Below are 17,140 nucleotides of genomic sequence, written 5' to 3'. Positions count from 1 at the left end.
CTTAGTTATATTCATTCACTCACATTAAAATTAATTTGAAGGCCAAGTGTAGTGGCACATGCCTGTAATCCCAGTAACCTGACAGGCTGAGACAGGAGGATCGAGTATTTAAAAGCAGCCTCAGCAATAGTGAGGTGCTAAACAACTCAGTGAAACTCTGGCTCCAAATAAAATACAAAATAGGGCTGCGGATGTGGCTCAGTGTTGAGTGCCCCTGAGTTCAATCCCCAGTACCCCCTAAAAAATAATTTTAAGAGTTACACAAGACAAAGAGAGCCTTTTTGTTAGATATATAGTTTTGTATTTTTGTTCAAATAATTTAACTTATCTTATGTTTTCTTATCAGTTAAAGAAAATAGTGCTTGCATTTATATGGTTATTATAAAAGTTGAGAAAGACAATGTACGTAAGTATGAACATGTAGACATAGTTGTGTTCAAATAGTGGTTACTGTTGGTATTTTCATTATTTGTTGTTCAGTATTACTTTGGCAACCAAGATGTGGGTAGATAAAAGTTTGTATGAAAACCATAATATAGGCAATGCAATTGTGATTAATTAAACGCTGAAGCTAAATACTCTAAAAGCATTAATTCTTTGTATTTCAAATGGCATTACTTACATAACTGTATAATACCACAGAAAACAAATATTAGAAGAATCCACTGTCAAATAGCGTTTTTCTTCTTTTTCCTAAAAGAAAATGCAGAAGAAACTAGAATGTACTAAGTTAACTTTAAAATAAATACACTTATGAACATTGGCATAAAAGTCATAGAGGAACTAAATTACTTCTCTAAGATCAGATAAAGATGAATAAGCAAATTTCAGAACAGGATAAATATACATATGATTCTAGCTCAATTCTCTAGTTACCCCCTGTAATTAAGAATTTACTATCATGAATGACAAATTAAAAGACATTATTATTGTATTTTTCTTTCTTATTGATATATAATTCAATTAATTTCCTGGTTCAAAAGTTCTCAGGTGATTTTACTCCCCAGGGGACATTTTACAATACCTGGAAATGCTTTTGGTTGTCAAAACTCAGTGCTTTTGAGTACATTTCAAAAGTTTGATATACCTCCTTAGCTGGTAACAGAATCAAATGACACTCAGACACATAAATGACACAGATATTCCTACATGTATGGGTGTATGCATGTTGTTACACAACATTGTACATTTATTTGGTGCTCTGAGAGGTCTCCTAGCAGTATTTAGAGATGAAATGATTAGATTATGATAGCTGTGACCTCATCTGCCCATTCTAGTTTGAATGGAACTCGAAGCGGGTGGGGCGTGGCTGGAGTGGGTGGGTATGCACTGGAAGGGTGCATCTTGGGGGGGGGGGCTTCTCTTTGCTTCCTTGCTGCCATGAGGAGAGCATTTTCCCTCAGTTGCCTCAGTTGCACCCTTCCCCCAGGATGTTCTGACTCTGTCGGCCCAGGGCAATGGGGCTATCCTTCTGTGGATTAAGATCTCTGAAACTGTAAGCCTCAAATAAACTTGACCTTTTTCTAAGTTGTTCTTGTTGGGTGTTTTTGTCACAGTGATATAAAAGCTGACTAAAACATATGGGCTTACAACATAAAAGGGAGAGGAGCCCTTTACTTCTTCATGAATTGTGTTCTTAAAACTGGTACATTTACTTAAAGACTCAAAAAGACAAATACAAATATTATTCACTCTCTAGGGATTGAAAAATGAATAAATATTCATCTGGCCACTCCCACAGCATTCTGTCTACTTGTATCTTGAAAAGAAAAGTTAATTAATTAAAGAGAAGTCTTAAATCCCAAAGTAAAAGCAGGTTTCGTCACAAGGATTCTCTTCAGATAGCAGTAGATTCAGATATCCTTGAGTGGGCACATCAGCTGTCAGATATGTGGCCAGTACTTTGTTACTAATCATTTAAGTGCCAATGCCTTATAATGCTTCACCTTGTAAACACTTCACTTAGTAAACTAGAGAAGAGTCAACATCATTCTCATTCATTTGCATTTACATCTGCTTTCTTGAATTAAAGAAAACGCAGTAGAATATTAAACAAGTCTGCTAGAAATTCCTTTCAGTCCTGGGTATTGTCACAAGAGTGCATGACATAAGACTCATTGTTCTGAGAGTACTATTATCTTAAGGTGCTATCTATGGACTTAATAATTGTTATTAATAAAAAAGGCTAATGTAGGTGTTGGGAATGTAGCTGAGTGGTACAGCACTTGCCTAGCAGGCCTGAGACCCTTGTTTAATTCCTATCCCCATAAACAAAGTAAAATCAGATACCATTTTATAACTTATTATTTGACATGAGATATATCTAAAAATTAATGACATACCAACAATAATTTTTAAATTTTTCTCTTATTTAATATTATTTAAAACAGACAAATTTGGTTGAAAAACTCAAAAGAAAAATAAAACAAAATAGGAATGATTATTCAAGTGTCAATAAGTTATCATTAAAATCAACTTACTGGGCCTGTAACAATTGGTTGTATAATATAAGAACCAGGAGAAGTACAACGCAGTTCTGTCACGGGTGATCTGGTGTTTAAAAAGAATAGGAAAGAAGAAATAACAGATGCAAACAAGTTGAATAAAAATTGCCTCACTGTTTTTTTTTTAACCCTAAAATCTTCAACTGAATGCTAAGAGAAAATTTTAAATATAGCATTTTTTTTTTTTTTGAGACAGAGTCTTGCTAAGTTGCCAAGGCTGATCTTGAGCTGGCAATTCTCCTGCCTCAGCCTCCCCAGTTGCTGGGATTACAGGCACAAGCCACAGTGTGGCTATGAATGCTTTTTTAAGTGTAAATAACATATATGAATTTACATTCACAGTAAAAGTCTTACTTGCTATTTTCAATCTGACAATCTTCTGGCACATTCCACTCAGAAAAATATGTCCCTTCATACTCTAACTTAATCTGTAAAGAAAATTACAGAGTTCAAATGAAAAATGAGCTTCAAAATGTTCACACCTCAGTGTTTGGTTGTAGGGTTCAATATTCTCAGACCTTGTCATTTAAAGATAGAATAACTAAAATTCAATTGCTTTAAAATTGTACAAAGTAATAAGACAAAGGAAAAGTAACTTCCTGGGACTTTTCAGTAGGACTTTTCCCCTAAGTCTATAAACTTTTAACTTGGGAGTGGATATTCAGGATTGAACCCAGGACCTGGCTTATGCTAAGTAAGGACTCTATTATGGAGCTATATTCCCATCCCTAGTACACTTAATTTTATTTTACTTATTAAGCAATTAGGAGCAGACTGACAGATTCTGGGGATTAAAAAAGGGTAAGAAAGACATGATCCTTTACTTAAAAAACAAATCTCATTTCATTCTGAGGTCCTGTTATTTACACATCATCAGTGACCATAATAACTTCACTGGTTACCTTCTCCTTATTTCTGCAGCTATTTTTCACCTTGCTGTCAGGGGCCACCCTGTTCCAGGAGCTATGTAAACCCCTTTAAGTTCTAAGTAAAGAGGTACTGGACTGGTATTGCACCCTGCAATGCAACTGGACTTTACCTCTGCTCAGATAAGACAGGTGTAGCTCTGGGGGTGAGCGTTACCGGATGGGGTTGAATTACACCCATCTGTTGGTTGTAATCCTACCCTTCTGCCCGTTTTTTGGATAGAATGTTCCATGGATTAGCTCCCCCCATTAGTAAAACCCCGGTTGGAGGTGCTCCCTCTCTTTCTTGCCTGCCTTGCCTCCTTGGTGGGAGCTGGGTCAGAGAGGCCATCGCAGAACCCAAAGAAAAAGGTGTTTCTCTGTCTGTGTGTCATTACGTCATTCCAACCCAGTTCTCCTGGAGTAATCCTGACCAGTTTAGGTACCTTGCCTTTCAGTTCTTTTCTTTATAATTCTTTCTTTCACAAATTCTTTCTTTCACCTCCTGAAATATAACAAGATACTTTCTGACATTGTTAGTCTTAGGCTCAGCATTGGTATGGTAGTGTTTAGCTAGAGTTGGAACCCTAGCTCACCCTCTTATCTTTATTACACAAAAATTATGGTCACATGTGTATGTCAATATTAATTGTTTCCTCATTTGTAATATGGGATTATAATATCAACTGTTTCATAGACTTGATGTTACAGATTTAATGGCAATGTATAAGAAAAAAGAGAAAAATCAATCAGAAGATAGAAAATAATTTTGAAATATATAAGACAAAATTTGATAGAATTACTAGGAGAAAAATTTAGTCATTAGTATAGTGGTAGGTTTTTAATATATTTTCTTCAAGCTATAGATAAGCTGAAAAAAAGATACTCACAGACTAGAAAAACATCATTAACAAGGGCCATGATACGTATGTTTAAAATATATACATTCCTGAAATTAAACAAGATAAAATGTGCACATACTTTTCAATTTCACATAGAGCATTTACCAAATTGATCATATTTATAAAAGAAGGTCTTAAGTAATCTCAATGAATCATTTTCTCATATACCATGCCTTTTTATATTAATGAAAATTTCTCATAAAGTTAGCCAGAAAAATATCCTAGGATATTTGTTATCTTAAAAGAACAACAAACCAAACCAAAGACAAAAAAACAAAAACAAAAACAAAAACAAAAAAAACCTGTATTTCTAAATGATTCATGGAAGAAGACATAACAATAATTTACAAAATATTTATAAATAAACACATTTGATATTATCAAAACTTGTGATATGTGAGTATAAGGAGTCTCCAGGAGGAGATGTACAGCCTTAAAAGTATTCAGAAGAAATAAGATAGTTTGAAAGTGAATAAACTCAGTTTTCAGTGAAAGATGAAAATTTAAGAAACAACAAGAAAGAAAATGTCAAAAATGAAAGGAATGAGAAAAAATAGGAAGTTAGAAAACTAGGGAAACTGGATGTGGTAGCACACAAGTATAATTCCAGTTACTTAGGAGGATGAGGCAGGAGGATCACAAGTTTGAGGCCAGTCTCAGCAACTTAGTGAGACCCTGTCTCAAAATAAAAAAATAAAAAGGGACTGGAAATATAGCTCAGTGGTAGAGCACCCAGCACTACCAAAAGAAGAAGAAAGAAAGAAGAGGAGGAGGAGAAAGAGGAGAAGAAGGAAAGAAACAATGGAAAGAACATTGAGAAAGGACAGTGGTGATGTGTTTTTTCAATATACTCAAACTTCCCTATAAACATAGAAAGGACAATTAGGATACTACCAAGAAAATCACTGGACAGCATCAATTAGAAAACTCAATGACAAGGTATCTCTTGATATCCCAAAAGTTGGTTGAAATAAGTGACCAAAATTCAGCAGATTCAGGTGAAATCAGTATAAGGAAGCAAAGAGAAAGCAGACAAGCTAAAGTGAGGGAAAAAGGCCTAAATTAGTGACCCACAAATGCAAAGGAATATTACTCAACAATAAAAAGGAATGAAGTACTCTTATGTAACATTATGAATGAATCTGAAAGCACTAGGCTAAGTGAAAGAAAACTGACTCAAAAAAGACTATTATACAATTTTATCTATGTTTGATGATCTAGAAAAGGGAAAACTACAGGAATAGGAAGACAGTAGCTGGGGTGGGAGAGGGTGTGGCCCCACTGCAAAGGGCCTGAGGGAACTTCTGGGGGAGATGTAAACTTTCTGTACCTTTATTACTGTTGTGATTATGCAATTGTAGGCATTTCAAAACTCCTCAAACTCTAAGCTTAACATAAATAAATGTTATTCTGTGTAAAATTTCAATAAATTTGCCAGTTTACAAAAGGACCTAAGGATATATACAAACTATGCATCGTGTATATCCTTTATCTGGATCCAGATATACATAAGCAAGCAAAACAATTGGAAATTTGAATACCGACGAGCTATTTGGTGATACTGGGTTGAGGTTACCGCCCAACCCCTAACTCCCAGCCCTAGGTAATCACCAAGTGACTGTCTATAGATTTTCCTAGTCTAGACATTTCATACAAATGAAATCATGCAATGTGTAGTGGTTCTTTGTAACTGACTTATTTCTTTTAGTAAAAAGTTTTTAAGATTCATCTATGATGGAGCACGTGTCAGCACTTCATTTTTATTAATCAATAATATTCCATTACATAGCTCTTCCACATTTTATCTATCCATTCATCAGTTTCTGCCTGCAAAAAAGAGTGCTTGCTGCTGTCCACATTAATCCTTGACTGCTACATACTCCCTCTTGAAGGCAGGGAAAACAATTACAAGTATTTAACAAATTGTGCAGCACAGGCACTGACAATTCCAAGAAGGTACTAAACAGTATGCTACACTTTGCATACTAATTGAATTCTGCTTTGCCTCGCCAGTATTCAGAAATATGGAGGAGTGTGTTAGGTTACACAATGACTGGGGGTTTTCCTGTCATTTTGTGTTTGGGAACAAGGGAAGCAAGTTATCCTGCAAAAGATGGGATAGACTCACACAATAAAAAATTTTCCACAATTTCAATGGCATCACTGATATGGAGTAATCTCTGGTAAATACTGATAAAAGAATCTTCAATAAAATGCTAACAATGAAATCTGGAAGCATATTAAAATAATAATACACTGGTACCAAGGGAAATTTTTTCTGAAATGCAATAATACTATAATGGATGATGCAATATAAGTGAATATATTACTGTGATTTATTATGTTAATTAACCTAAGGAGAAAAATTCATATGATTATTTCTGTAGTTCATGAAGATATTTAAAAGTTCACTATAATACACATGTCACTATTTATAGTAACTATTTTTTGCTACAAATAGTCATAAATTAGGAGTTAGTAGATACCTTGTTAATTTAATAAAATATATATATATCTGCTAAAAAAATGAGCATTATGTTTAACTGGGACAAATTAGAAAAATTTACTAAAGTTAGGAATAAGACGAACAGGACAACTCTGGAGGGCATCATTCTCCATCAGTTGGAAGATTCTATATCATAATGATGCCAATTCCCATTATAACCAATTATCAATTCTTCCCAAAAGCAAAACCAATGAAAATCTAAACAGATTTGTGTGTGTGTTACTCTAAAATTTACATAAAAATGCAAAGAGACAGAAATATCCAAATCAGTCTCATGGAAGAACAAATCAAATCATTCACATTATCAGGTATGAAGATTCAGTAATAAGCTATAGAATAAGAGGCTATAGAATTGGCACTGAGTCAGATGAGAGTTTTAAAACCACGCTATCTTTATATAGAACAAAGAGAACACCAGAAAAACAATAGGGAAACAGTAAGTTGTTTAATAAATTCTGGTTCACTATATGGAAAAAGTATTTATGTGAATGCCTATTATACTACATAGAAGGTGGATTCCAGATGGATTTATGGCATGTATTTTAAAGGTAAAAATGTAAGGCATATAAAAGAAAATGTATGAGAAAAATATTTACAACTCAAGGTGAACAAGGGTTTTTCTTAGACAAAGACAACCCCCAAAGTTTTTATCACCAAAGCAAAATGGGAGGAAAGGGACTTGGATTATCAAAAATCACCCCCCTCTCCCAATAAAGTATTCATGGACAAAGTTAATGGTTAGTTAGAGGTAACTGAAGTGTTTGAAACCAACATTAAAATATAGAGTAGGATGCAGACAGCACTCTGGAAATCAACAAGAAAAATTGAATGGAAGGTGGGCAAAGGATATAAACAGATAATTCATAGAAGGAGAGCCCTACATAAATATGTGACGATGTATTCTAAATCACAAGTCATCAGAGAATTGAAATATCATCAATAAGCTATTATTGTGTAGTAATGGGAGGAGTAAAAAATAGAAAATTTAATCATACTAATTTTTTGGTGAAGTACATTGAGTGACAGCATAAGTTCCATTCTGGAAATAATCCTGTAGAACTTAGTTAAATTAGGAATCTGTATTCCCTGTGGCCTAGCAACTCCTCTCTTGGCTACATAGAGTAGAAAAATTTTTGCGTAGATATGTAAAAGGACTTTTATAATTTATAAAGCATTTATCACTGTGTTGTTTATGGTGGTAGGAAACTATTTGGCCATCATTAAGGAAATATATAAATAAAATATAATTGATATATATTTAGTAATTAGGCAGCATTAAAAAGAAATGAACTAGACAAAGTGTAGAATTGAAAGAAAAAGTAATATAGAGAATGAGGTCTAAAACTGGGGTTACCCCCACATCTATATTAGTCTAGATAGTTCTAGTTTACACTTGTTGTAAGCTTATGCCTATTGAATAATTATTAATAGCATTCTCTTTTATTCTCAATCGTTTGGACAATATACTGTCTGTATCATAACATCATTTTGTGAATATTAAATCACAAAAAACACACAAAGTACTGTCTGTTTTGCTATATATGTATTTAAGGGCACACATATCTAAGGACATATATTGGAGAAGAGACCTATTTTAGGGTGATAAATAGGATGAAAGAAATTAAAAATAAAAATAAAAGTGATGGTTAGCTAGAAAACAGTTTGATTAACGCTACTCTCTGTTTGAAGGTTCAAAAATATTTAATACTCAACTGTAGTTTATTTATTTATTTATTTTTATTATTTCTTACAAACATCACAATAGAGGAATGAATTACATTCATAATTAACTGTAGTTTTAAAGAGTCAATACTTACAGCACTTCTGGTATTAAAAATGAAGTAGTGTGGGCTGTTACTGTAATACCTGTGGAGGAAAAGACCAAATATAAACATTAACACTATTTTCTCCTCCAAATAGGAGGGGTTCTCTGCATGGTCAGAGTATGGACTGCCACGAACTTTACCTTCCCGCCCAAACCCCTTTCTGCAAATTGAACTCAGAGCTAAAGTGGAAGTAATCAATGAGCTCTACTAACCTTTTTACATTGCTCAGTACCTAAAAATACTCTTTACATATTTTTTGTAGCATAAAAACTGTTGAGGGCTGGGATTGTGGCTCAGCAGTAGAGCACTCACTCTACCGCATGGGCGGGACTGGGTTCGATCCTCAGCACCACATAAAAGAATAAAGGCATTGTGTTGTGTACATCTACACCAAAAAAAATAAATATTAAAACACTGTTGAAAATTATTAACTCTAACTCCTTTACTTATAAACTAAGTTAAAATGAAAACAATAAGGATTGCTATGTTGGAAAAGCAGTTTTTCTCATTTAGAACATTGAACAGCAAATTTCTGTGACTATTGTTCATGATTAAGTTTAGGCTACTTCAATTTTTTTCATCTTTCTAATGCATCTAAAACAGCACTGTCCAATAGGAATATAATGCAAGCTGTTTATGCACATGTAATTAAAAATTTCCTAGTAGCTACAGTAAAAGCACAGAAGAAACAGATGAAATTAATTTTAATAATATATTTATTCAGGATTTGGACCATAACTCAGTGGCAGAGTGTTTGGCTAGCATGCATGAGGCACTGGGTTCGATCCTTAGCACCACATAAAAATAAACAAATAAAATAAAGGCATGCTGTCCATCTACAACTACAAATTTTTTAAAATGAAAAATGTATTTTTTCAACATGTAATCAGTACTAAATAATGATTAGTGAGTTATTTTACATTCCTTTTTGTACTAAATCTTTGAAATCTTGTGTATTATACTTACAACACATTTCAATTTTGACTAAATTTTAGGTACTCAAAAGTCATATGTCTTTTGATTATCATAATGCATCACCTTAAAACTCCTTCACTTTCCATTCACTTCAATAATCTACTTAATGTCTACACTGTATACTTAATTGCCATTGTAATTTCTCCATCCCTAAAATTTTAAGTCAGAGACATTTTGTGTGTGTGTGTGTGTGTGTGTGTGTGTGTGTGTGTGCGTGTGTGCAGCAGGAAAGTTGCTGGGATATTATTATGTAACTCCTTTACCAGAATTAAACAAACCTTACTAGTGCTCCAAATTCTTATTTTCAATAAATGTTAGTCATCAGTATAATCAAACAGAGCATATATGTGTATGTATGTATGGATGGATGGATAGATAGATGGATGTTAGTTTGGATCTGGAATGTTACCCGAATGCTTCTATGTTGAAGGTTTGGTTCCCGGTGCAGCAAAGAGCAAATGTAGAACCTTTGGGGAGAGGTGATTGGATCATGAGGGATCTGACTTCATTAGTGCATTAATCCATTGATGGATTAATTAATTTGAGGACACTATTTGGAGGTGGTGAAAACTATATGAGGTGGGGGCCTAGTTGGAGAAAGTAGGTCATCAAGGGCATGCCCTTGGAAGGGTATATCTTGTCCCTTGCCCCTTCTTTTCTCTCTCTGTCTACTTCCTGGTTGCCATGAGGTGAGTGGCTATCCTCTGCCAGGCCCTTCCCACATGATGTTCTGCCTTGCCTCAGGCCCAAAGCTATGGAGCCAGCTGATTATGCACTGAAACCTCTGAAACCATGAGCCAAAATAAACCTTTTCTCTCCTAAGTTAAATTTTCTTAGGTGTTTTGTTACAGCAGCAAAAGCTGACTAACAAATATACAGATCAAATAAGAAGATACGTTCATGTATTGTTATTTATCCCTATAAATTAAAATAAAATATAACTAGCAAGGTTTTTTTCCTAGTAAGTAGGAACAACCTCCCACTTCTTATGAACTTATTATAATATCCTTTTCATTACATAATGAGACAGAAACCTCAGGAGGAAGAAAAATATGAGTGGCAGATTTTGGATTTTAGTTTTCAAGGTTAAAGTATACAATTTAATTTGTGAATGAAACCTGGTGGGTAAAATGATAAAACTACCTTTTCTGGGCAGGCTCTTTTCCCTACTTTCATCAGCTTCGAATTTATACTGGGGCTGGGAATACAAGGGAGGAAACTGCATCTAAAGAGGCATATTTCAGCAGGATATGGAACTCACACCTATAATCCCAGCTACTGAGGAGGCTGAGACAGAGGACTGCAAACTCAAGGCCAGCTGGGCTACATATTGAAACCCTGTCCAAAAAATAAATAAATAAATAAATAAAGGGGATGGACTAGGATGTAGCTCAATGGTAGAATACTTGTCTAGCATGTGCAAGGTGCTTGGTTCAATCCCTAGTACTAACAAAAAAGAAATGCCACATTTGTCTTATTTAGTCCAAGACAGCTATCATGTCTCTCATCCTTGCTTTCTTAATTATGTCAAATATTAAATGTATTATTGTTGGAAATAGATTTGAGAGGCACATAGATATGGGGTATGCAGATGGACCATGTGCTATCTTTTTTAATGAAAAAGGCACTGCCATTTCACTCTTAGATCACAAGAATGTATCTTTCCTGTTCTCTCCAGTGTATTCCCATTCTTTCAGCTCTTCAAAATCAAAAAGAAGGAGCTGGGGTTATCGCTCACTGGTAGAGCACTTGCCTAGCATGCACAAAGCCCTGGGCTTAATCCCCAGCAACACAAACACAAACACACACACACACACACACACACACACACACACAACATCAAAGAGCATTCTTTCTTTAATAGTTAAGTCCCTTCCTAACTTCACTTCTTTCTCTATCCAGCCTATGGAATATGGCATTTGGGAAAACTATATTCTCTTGAATCCCTTAATTCTACTATACTTATCCAGAATGGTCTTGGGTAGGTCATGCTCTTGGACATCTGATAGAAATGTGCTAAACCATTCATGTAGGACAATTACAGGAAGCACAGGATTCCCACAGAAAGTCCCAGTCCAACCCCACTAAATATACTGTGAACTATGTTAATATAAGATGAAAGACTTTGAAACAAGGTCCAAAATCATTATAATCATTATAGACCTACTGTACCACTAGAAAAAGTATATTCTTTTCAAGCACATTTAGAATATTTATAAAAATTGATCAGTTATTTGGTCCAGAGCACCAAAAAACTTATCAGAACAGGTTTTAGCTAGACCATATTCTCTGACTATATAACATAATCAACACAGAGAAATTATTAACAAAAGGTAAGTCAAAATTCTTGCATATTTGGAATTTAAAAAGGTTAAGTAATTCGAGGGTTATAGAAGAGATGATAATGAAAGTTAAAGCTCCCTAAAAATGAATAATAAAAAAAGTAGATATTGGTTCTTATGGAATACAGCAAAGCAGTGCTCTAAGATAATTTAATATCTTTAAATATCCTACTAGAAAAGAATAAAGACTAAAAACTATTACATTAAAGTCTAACTTCAGATGTTAGAGATAAGAGTATCAGAGTATGCCCAAAGAAAATAAAGACAAGATAAAAATATGAAAAGAAATCAAAGTACAAACAAAAATACAAATATGAGGAAGACAGACAAGTTTATAACAAGGGCAAAAAATGGGTAAAATTAAATAATTTTAATGAAAAGGGACTACAATTTCAGACACATATTAAGCAAATATTAAAACTAAAACACACTGCATGAGAGCTTTGAAAAATTATGTGGAATGAGAATTTTGATATCTTTATTTTTATTTTTTTCCAGAAGAAACAAAAGGCCTAAATAGTTGCATAGTATTAAAAGATATAAAGCAGTAGTTCAAAAATTTACCTAAAATACTAGCTAAGTGTTTTATCAAAATTTCATGGAATGAGTGGATACATGCCTATAATTCCAGTTACTAGGAAGGCTGAGCAAAAGGATTGCAAGTTCAAGGCCAGCTTGGACAATTTAGCAAGACCATGTCTTAAAAAACAAAACAAAACAAAACAACTTTCAAGTATCCTAGACTTGTATGAACTCTTCCAAGGAAAAAAAGGTAACATTCCCTGACTCATTTTATAAACAAACAAAAATACACAGATATAGATACAAATACCCTGAGGAAAGTGTTTGAAAATTGAATACAACAAGGCATGAAAAGCTTATAAACTAAATCATGTTAAATTTATACTATGTATGCAAATATGGTTCTATTAGAAAAGTCTACAGATGAACTCACCACACATATTAAAAAGGAAACATGCAATTGTTTTAAGAGATGAAAAAATGATAAGAATGCATATAAATCAATAATTTAAAAAAATCAAATAAGTAATTGCCTTAACATTGATAGAATATCTGCAGAACACTTAGCACAAACAATACCCTGAATAAAGAAACACTGGTACCATTCCCTTAAAAACCTGGGATGAAAAATGCCACAATCACCATTTTCTCTCAACATCACATTAGAGGTCCTAGACAATGCAATAAGAAAAATAAACTAAAAGCACAGGATTAAAAAGGCAGGCTGAGGGTTTAGTTCCCTGGTAGAGCATGCATTTTATATGTATCAGGCCTTGGGTTTAATCCCCAGAGACAGTGAAAGAGAATACAACCCATTTCTGCAAAAGATCTAAATCAAGATGATATAATGTTCACTGGACAGGAAGAGTTTATATTCATAATGATGTCATTTTGAGTCATTATAATCCAAATCCTAAGAATTCTTGATGGTACTTAATAATCTAACTATAAAATTGATGGGATTGTGTAAAGGTCTAAAAATGACCAGAACACTTCTGGGAGTGGAGACGTCCCCTATGTGAGATATCATGATTTATAATGAAGCTATAATAATTAAGACAGGTGTTACTGGTACAGCTATAGGCAAACTGACCAAATGGAAGAGAACACAATAACAAATTTACCTGGGTCTGAATTTATGTGAAAAAAAAGAAAAAGAAAAGAAGAAATTGCATCTCCATCTTATATCATTTAGAAAACCAACTCCATTGGGTGTAAGAATTTGTCAAAAGACAAAATTTCAGTCCTAAAATTGGGCAACTCTTTATTCCATAAAATTGTATGAGTGTTCTAACAGAGCAGACAAAATTGATTTTACAAAGAGAAAAGGGTTTAAGAAAGCAGGAAAAACAAAAAATGGTTTGGTAATTTTAAATTTACTTGTAAAATGGGAACTGGGAAACAGAATAATAGGAAAATAACAGGTTAACAACAAGTTATTTCTTGTTACATTTTTTTTTTTTTTTTGGTACCAGGGATTGAACCCAGTGCTGCTTAACAACTATGCCACATTCCCAGCTCTTTTAATATTTTATTTTGAGACAGGGTCTCCCTAAATTGCTTAGGGCCTCGCTGAGGCTGGCTTTGAACTTTCCATCCTCTTGCCTAGGCCTCCTGATTACTGGGGTTACAGGTGTGTGCCATCACGTCCAGCCTTGTTACTTTTTTATAAGGATTTTATAAGGAGAAGGTTAGGAAAAAGAAGATGAGGGAAGAGAAGTTCAGGCATAAAAAGATCAGGGAGAAGGTTAGGGAAAAGAAGATTGGGAAAAAGAAAAAAAAACATGTAAGTTTCAAAGCGACAAGGGATATGGTCAAAGCATCAAGTGAACCCCTGTTACATTAGTAAAGAGGATTACTTTATTTTTATAAGTGCTAATGTAATCTAAGTGCTCTTGAAGTTCTATCTAATGCCTTCTATTTATTCTATCTAAGTGCTGATTCCTTCGTTTATCTGAGTGCTGGCGGTTGAACCCAGGGTCTAGTGCGTGCTAGGCTACCACAAAGCAACATCCCCAGACCCCAAATTTTATCCTTTAAAAGAACACCTTATTAAGAGATAAAATTCAGGACTTCCATGATAAAAGAATAACATTTTTGTTTTCACTAAAATCTACTTTAACTTTAGTGTTTCCTTCAATCAAGAATTTAGATAAGAGTTGGCAAACTATACCTTGGGAGCCAAATTCCACATTTTTGTAAAGACTTTTTTACTGACAAGCAGCTACCCATGTGTTTACTATAAGTGTGCCTTGTTCCCTATTATGGCAGAGCTCTGAGCAGTTGCAACACAGATCGTATTGCTGGAAAACACCTAAAATACTTATTATCTGGTCCTTTACAGAAATGTTTGGTGACTTTTGGGGCTGGGGTTGTGGCTCAGTGGTAATGTGTTTGCCTAGCATGCATGAGGCACTGAGTTCGATTCTCAGCATCATATACAAATAAATAAATAAATAAAGGTCCATCAACAAGTAAAAATTAAAAAAATAATTTAAAAAACTCCGTCAGTTCATAGGCCATCTTTAATATTTTCATTGAGCCACTGTTTGTAATGGGCTGAGCTGTAAATGTATCACTGCATTCAAGCCTCACTACAAAAAAGGGGGGAATATAAGGTCCTTGCTTAGCTTTTGGATGGCCATCTTAAAGTGACTGCTGACATTTTAAGGAAAAAGTTTCACCCACCTTCCCGCCCAAGGGTGTTTCTGAGAAAGGCTCACACTCCCTCATAGCAACCCAAACTCTAACTGCCCACATTAGGACCTGCCCAGCTCTGATTCCTGAGACTGCCCTTATCATAAAAGTCCCGGAAGCCAAGCCTGTTTTGCCTCTCTCCATATAGAAAGATGACCTTTATGGGCTGGGGCTGTGGATCAAGCGGTAGCGAGCTCGCCCTGCGTGCGTGCAACCTGGGTCCGATCCTCAGTACCACAAACAAAGATGTGTGTCTGCCGAAAACTAAAAAATAAATATTAAAATTCTCTCTCTCTCTCTTAAAGAAAAAAAAAAAAAAAGGAAGATGACTTTTATTTTTCAGCTCTGACAAACTCTCATGTGTATCTCTGCCTGGTCTCCAACTTTCATTTCTTATTTACTTGTCTCTCGTTCCTCACTTTCCCTTCATTTTGGTGCCAAAACCTGGAATCAGTTTCCCTGGTGTGCCCGCTCCCCTCTTTTGGGGCCACTGAGAGTCCCAGGCCCTGATCTGAATTCCATCGTGAGACCAGGCCCTCCATTCTGCTGAATCCCCTCTCTGCACTCATCACCAGACATTGCAGGTAAGATCCGTCTCTAGTAGACCTAAATGACCTACAGGTCCCTGGAAATGACTGTTGAATGTCCAGCATTCCCAGGGTTACCGTGTGGTCGGGTGCACCCCCAGCCACAGCTGCCACAGCTTTCACAGCTACAGCTGATCCCTACCGTCGACCAAGTTTTTAGGTGGTCTTTTATTTGGGTCCTGGGTTTTGAGGAAAAAAAACGCTGAGGGTGATTGGGCATTGTTCCTGGTGAGACAACCTCTTGACCTTGGGTTAATTTCTATGTCTTCTGCCCCTTCTATGTAGTCCTGGCGCCCAAGTGCCTCTACAGTTTCCTGCCCTGACACCTACCCAGCAGTGGTGACAACCCCCTGAGGGTAACTGTCCTCTCGACTAGGTGATACTAGAGACTGGGGGACGTCCCACCTCTAACCTCATCTCCTTCATCTCACCATGGGCAGCTCCTCCTCCATTCCCTCCCATAGTCCCCTAGATTGCCTCCTAGCTAACTAGAGTCTCTCTCTCTCTCACCCTGGATCTAAACACCGCCAAACTTATCTGCTTGTGAAATCAGATCTGGCCTCAATATCCTTTGGATAAGGACTCTATATGGCCACTTAATGGCTCTCGATCCCAATATTATCAGGGATCTTTTCAACTATTGTGAGCGCTTGGGAAAATGGAAAGAGATATCATATATTCAGGCCTTCTCCTCTCTATGTTCTAAGCCCTCTCTCTGCAACTCTTGCTCTCCCACACAAGTCCTCTTAGCTCTCACCTCCCCTACGCCTGCTTCCAAGAAGATCCTACCCAGGACTTCTCCTCCTTCAACCCAGCAGATGAGCCCCCACCATACCACAATTCTCTTTCAGATGAAGCTGCCACAGCAACTGTCCCCTTGGCTCCTCTGCCCTTTTCTCCTCCTACCACACACTCATGGGCTGCTGCTGCCCAGTCTTCATCTCTGTGTCCTCTGCTTGAGATGGCTGGGGTAGGTGGTATAAGATTCATGTGCCTTTCTCTTTGTCACACCTTTCACAGATATAAAAGCGGCTTGGGTCCTATACTTCAAGCCCCGCCACATATATCAAAGAGTTTAATATCTGACTCAATCATATGATTTGACCTTCCACGATGGCCGTATGATTTTGTCTACCACCCTCCTGCCCGAGGAGTGCTGGCGAGTTTGGGAGCAAGATAGAAATTATGCTGATGAGGTAATCAGACCTAACCTGCCCATCTGATTGCTACTGGAGTGGTCCCTGATCAGGACCCCAACTGGGATTATAATTTGCCTGGAGGAGTGACTAGTAGAAAACAATTCATTACTTGCCTCATGGCAGGACTTAGAAAGGCAGTCCATAAGGCTATCAATTATGAAAAGCTCCAGGAAAT

At 35.8% G+C, this 17,140-nt stretch overlaps 1 protein-coding gene across 1 annotated transcript in view; it reads right to left on the bottom strand.

Moving 5' to 3' along the window:
- Window positions 1-17,140, bottom strand: part of Catspere (catsper channel auxiliary subunit epsilon) — a 175,712-nt gene that overhangs the window by 152,355 nt on the left and 6,217 nt on the right. The window contains exons 3-6 of the mRNA XM_076872903.1: window positions 8,635-8,803; window positions 2,859-2,932; window positions 2,477-2,550; window positions 623-686 (exon numbers count right to left, since the gene is read on the bottom strand). Of these exons, the coding sequence (XP_076729018.1) occupies window positions 623-686; window positions 2,477-2,550; window positions 2,859-2,932; window positions 8,635-8,803 (381 nt within the window). The remainder of the gene's footprint in view (window positions 1-622; window positions 687-2,476; window positions 2,551-2,858; window positions 2,933-8,634; window positions 8,804-17,140) is intronic.

Source organism: Callospermophilus lateralis, chromosome 13 (assembly GCF_048772815.1).
Source record: "Callospermophilus lateralis isolate mCalLat2 chromosome 13, mCalLat2.hap1, whole genome shotgun sequence".
Taxonomy (NCBI): domain Eukaryota; kingdom Metazoa; phylum Chordata; class Mammalia; order Rodentia; family Sciuridae; genus Callospermophilus; species Callospermophilus lateralis.
Note: the sequence above shows the minus strand (reverse complement) of the source record. Positions and strands in the feature narration are given on the sequence as shown.